The 3,581-nt window shown below is 38.3% G+C and overlaps 1 protein-coding gene across 1 annotated transcript; it reads right to left on the bottom strand.

The window, feature by feature from the left end:
* Positions 1-241: 241 nt before the first annotated feature.
* On the bottom strand, positions 242-2,440 carry IL1RAPL1 (interleukin 1 receptor accessory protein-like 1; the record flags this gene model as incomplete). Its single annotated transcript, XM_010190704.1, has 2 exons — positions 242-960; positions 2,270-2,440. Coding segments are annotated over 2 exons (890 nt in total), but the record flags the coding sequence as incomplete, so codon positions are not given.
* Positions 2,441-3,581: the final 1,141 nt, after the last annotated feature.

The raw sequence follows: 3,581 nt of genomic DNA, 5'->3' as shown, positions 1-3,581 counted from the left end.
ATATACAAATTCCAATGACATATAAAACAAAGTCGAAAATGTGAATGGGAAGAGACATGGGTAAAACAGGAAGACTGATGGTACAAAGAAATTGCAAAAACATATGTACAAGACCCTGTTTTTCCTTGTATGTTATCGATTGTAATGCATGTTTAACAGCAGCAGTCGAGGATGTAGTCCCAGGCACCGGACTGCAGACTCAGCTCCTACTCAGGGGGGTTGACAACCCCTTACATTTCCGTCACCAAATGACACTTGATATACTGGTCTCCCGTGGCAAGAGGGGCAGTATCGCACTGTTTGTGTGAGCCTCTTCTGGATTCTGCTCCCTGTTAGGTTTTGTCTGTGGCCGCTGCCCGTTTATAAGTGTCATAGGGATGTTGCAGTAGGTATGCTGGTTACCTATTGAGGTAAGTGGCAGGGTGCCGGTAGGAGGTACATCGTATTCATAGCTTCGATAATAGTGTTTCTGGCGCATCTGTGAATGATATGTGTTATGAAAGGTGGAGCGCAGGTCTGGATGGGCAGTGGCAAGAGCTGTGGAGGTGGCAGCAGCCATGGAAATTGCGGAGACTGTCTGCAGTTCCCCAAAGGGCCCCTGCTCACTGACATCTAAAACCTGCTCGTGTGTGATGGGTTCAATCCTCTTAAAAGGCATTTCATACTGTAAACGTTTCCAGAACTTGGAATTCAACTTGTTGCATTTTGGTCCGTGCCATTTAATGACAGTGAGGAGCTTGATGGTATGTTTCAGGGCCTCAACCTCCTGGTAGTTCATAACTCCTCGTAGTTCACTGCATTCAATGAGTATCACTTTAATTTCACCCGTAACTAACATGTTCCGAAGCCTTGTTTCCAGTTCAAAGATGCTCCAGCCTCTTCTTACCACATAATTTGGAGTCATGACGATGATCAGTCGCTTGCTTTGGTCTACACATCTTGCCACGTCTTCAATGTAGGCTACAAAATAAGACAAGTGCTCAAAAATCAATCTCAGAAAACACTCTGCTGCTATAGACTGCAGAGAAACCACAGAGGCAAATCTCTGCTCCCAGAAGACCTCACTGAAATATGCAAAAACATTCCTTGCAAACATGCCAGTTTGGATATGGTCCAGCCAGGACATGGTCCTGGGCAACCTGCTCTAGGTGTCCCTCTGCTTGAGCACAGGAGTTGGACAAGATAACCTCCAGAGGTCCCTTCTTTCCAACCTCAACTATTCTGTGATTGACCAAAACATCTGTTGCCCCGTGTGCTATGGATTGTGAGTGTTCATGAGCTGTGGTTTTGCAATATCTATATCTTTATTTGAACAAGCGTATCCATCACCATTTCTTCCTTTATAAAGACCAAGTCACCCAGGTAGGCAACAGAGCAGTAATTGTGTGCTTCAGGGGCTCAGCCTCAAAACCTAAATTATACTCTAAAGTGCACTGTAAGATTATACTGTTCTTTTCCTTTCATGCACCCACCCAACTAATTCACAAAAATGGTGTTGTCTCCTGCAAATTAATTTCAATTTGATGTAAATTTCAAAAATAACCAAGCAATTATGTTTGATGATGTACTTTGCCTATATCAAGCATACTTTCTTCAGTAGAAGGTATTGGACTTAATAGCTGTCTATATGCTTACATTGAAGTTATGAAGAATACTACAGCAACTTACAAAACATTATTGTAAGTAGGTTGGAATATGTGAAAGTAACATAAAAAGATCTACTTGTACTACCTGAAATAAATTCTAATTTTCAGTCTCTGAGAATGATCCAGTACCTCCTCTATATAGTAGACACTAAAAGAATTCACTACTTTGCTCTGTTATAGATGTTTTTACTCAACCTTTGCCTTAGTCGAAACACAACTTTTTTTTATTCTTATCTGAATTTCTGTAATAAATACTTAGAATCATAGATATCTTTCCAGGCAAACTTTGAGGAAGAGAAAACAAAGTTGTCTGTATTCATTTGCAGATATATAAGCTCTCAAAAATCTCTGAAAAAAAGTTAGTCTTATTAATTTCCTTTACTTATGCATGCTCTTTCTCTCCTGTCTCACCTTCAATCAATATAATAACGTTACTAAAAAATAATCCTCTTATCTGAGAAATACACATTAAGTACGTCTGATGGTTTAACTTCATCATTCCCTAAGATGAGGGAGGAAAGATGATATTCTGAAGGAGCAGGCATAGAAACGATACCAAAATAATCACTGCAATCACTGCATTTACCATTTAGGAAAGACATAAGCATAAAGACATAACTTACTTCCCGTGGGAATCAAATCTCTTTCTGGTATGAACAACTTATATCCATAATGCTTTTCAAGCATATCTGGTAGGATCTCAAGAGCAAATCTTTCTTCTTCTCCAGTTTCTTGATTCCACTGGTCAGGATCCACTTTGGTATAGGATAGATATGCATCATAGTCTTTGTTGTCTAAGGAATCAGAGGAAGAAAGTAAGTTTGTTTATTCATTATTCTTGCAGGTTTCCTAGATGATTCCCCAGTAATTATTTCTTGGACAATTTTCCAGAACTAGGAAGTTTAGATAAAATGGCAAGCTTTCACCTAGTCTCCGGATATGAATCCATTCATCTTTTCCTGTTTCACCTGGTAGAGGTAATCCTTATTTATACAGATGCAAGGGAGAAGTGATCCATATCCATAGATTGAAGTAAGTTGGTGCATAAACATTTGTGTAAGGTTCACTATGAAGGAAATGCACTCAAATTTGGGGTGACAGCTTGTGACTACAGAAGAAAAAAAATTACTGAAAGGAATTTTGATTCTTCTCTAGCTTTAAAAGGAGAAAACAAAACATGGAAACACCTAAGATAATATGCAATTTTCTCTGTTGCATAGTGAGAACATTTCAGCTTTGTCAGATTTTCGCTACAAATTTAGGGCCTAGAGCTGAAACATTCTAAGCATATGTGTATCTTGTAAAACTTGTTGGCTTTCCAGGTCTGAAATTATTGCCAAGCTTAAATCTTTGCAGCATCAACTCCTGATAATGCAGTTTAAATCTCCTGAATTCTAGGTGCTTAAATTTACAAATTTAATGTTGCACTAATGTACCTTTTGTTACTTAACAGTGTGTTATTTCATTTCAATGTGAGAAATAAATGTTACTGTTTCTTAAATGTGCTTGGTATGCCTACTTAAAAGACTGAATCAAAAAAGCCATCATTAATTTTCATTAAGAGATCAATAATGCCAAGTGCTTTGGAACTAATTCAGAGGAATAAGAGGTCACGTTTTGACTTTTGTTGTGAAGAAAGTAGAAAAAAATCAATAGCAAGAGTAATGAAATGTTAACATCCTTTTATGTCTCTTGACAACATTATGCACAGGCTATCAAGAATATCAATTGCTTGTAAAAGAGAGAGTTTGGATACTCGACTGTGTGTCACAAGTAACATTATATTCCGTCAATGCTGACTTCAGCTATTTACTGAGCCACTCCTTTCCTCATTTTACACCTTTTTGTACTCTGGTAGCATTATTTGGAAAAGCCTGCCAAGTGCAAGACGGATGCAAAGAGCATAAAAGAATCACAGAACCACAGAATCACAGA

The sequence above is a fragment of the Mesitornis unicolor genome, unplaced genomic scaffold (assembly GCF_000695765.1).
Source record: "Mesitornis unicolor isolate BGI_N332 unplaced genomic scaffold, ASM69576v1 Scaffold49928, whole genome shotgun sequence".
Lineage (NCBI taxonomy): Eukaryota > Metazoa > Chordata > Aves > Mesitornithiformes > Mesitornithidae > Mesitornis > Mesitornis unicolor.
This window is presented reverse-complemented; position numbering and strand designations above follow the sequence as displayed.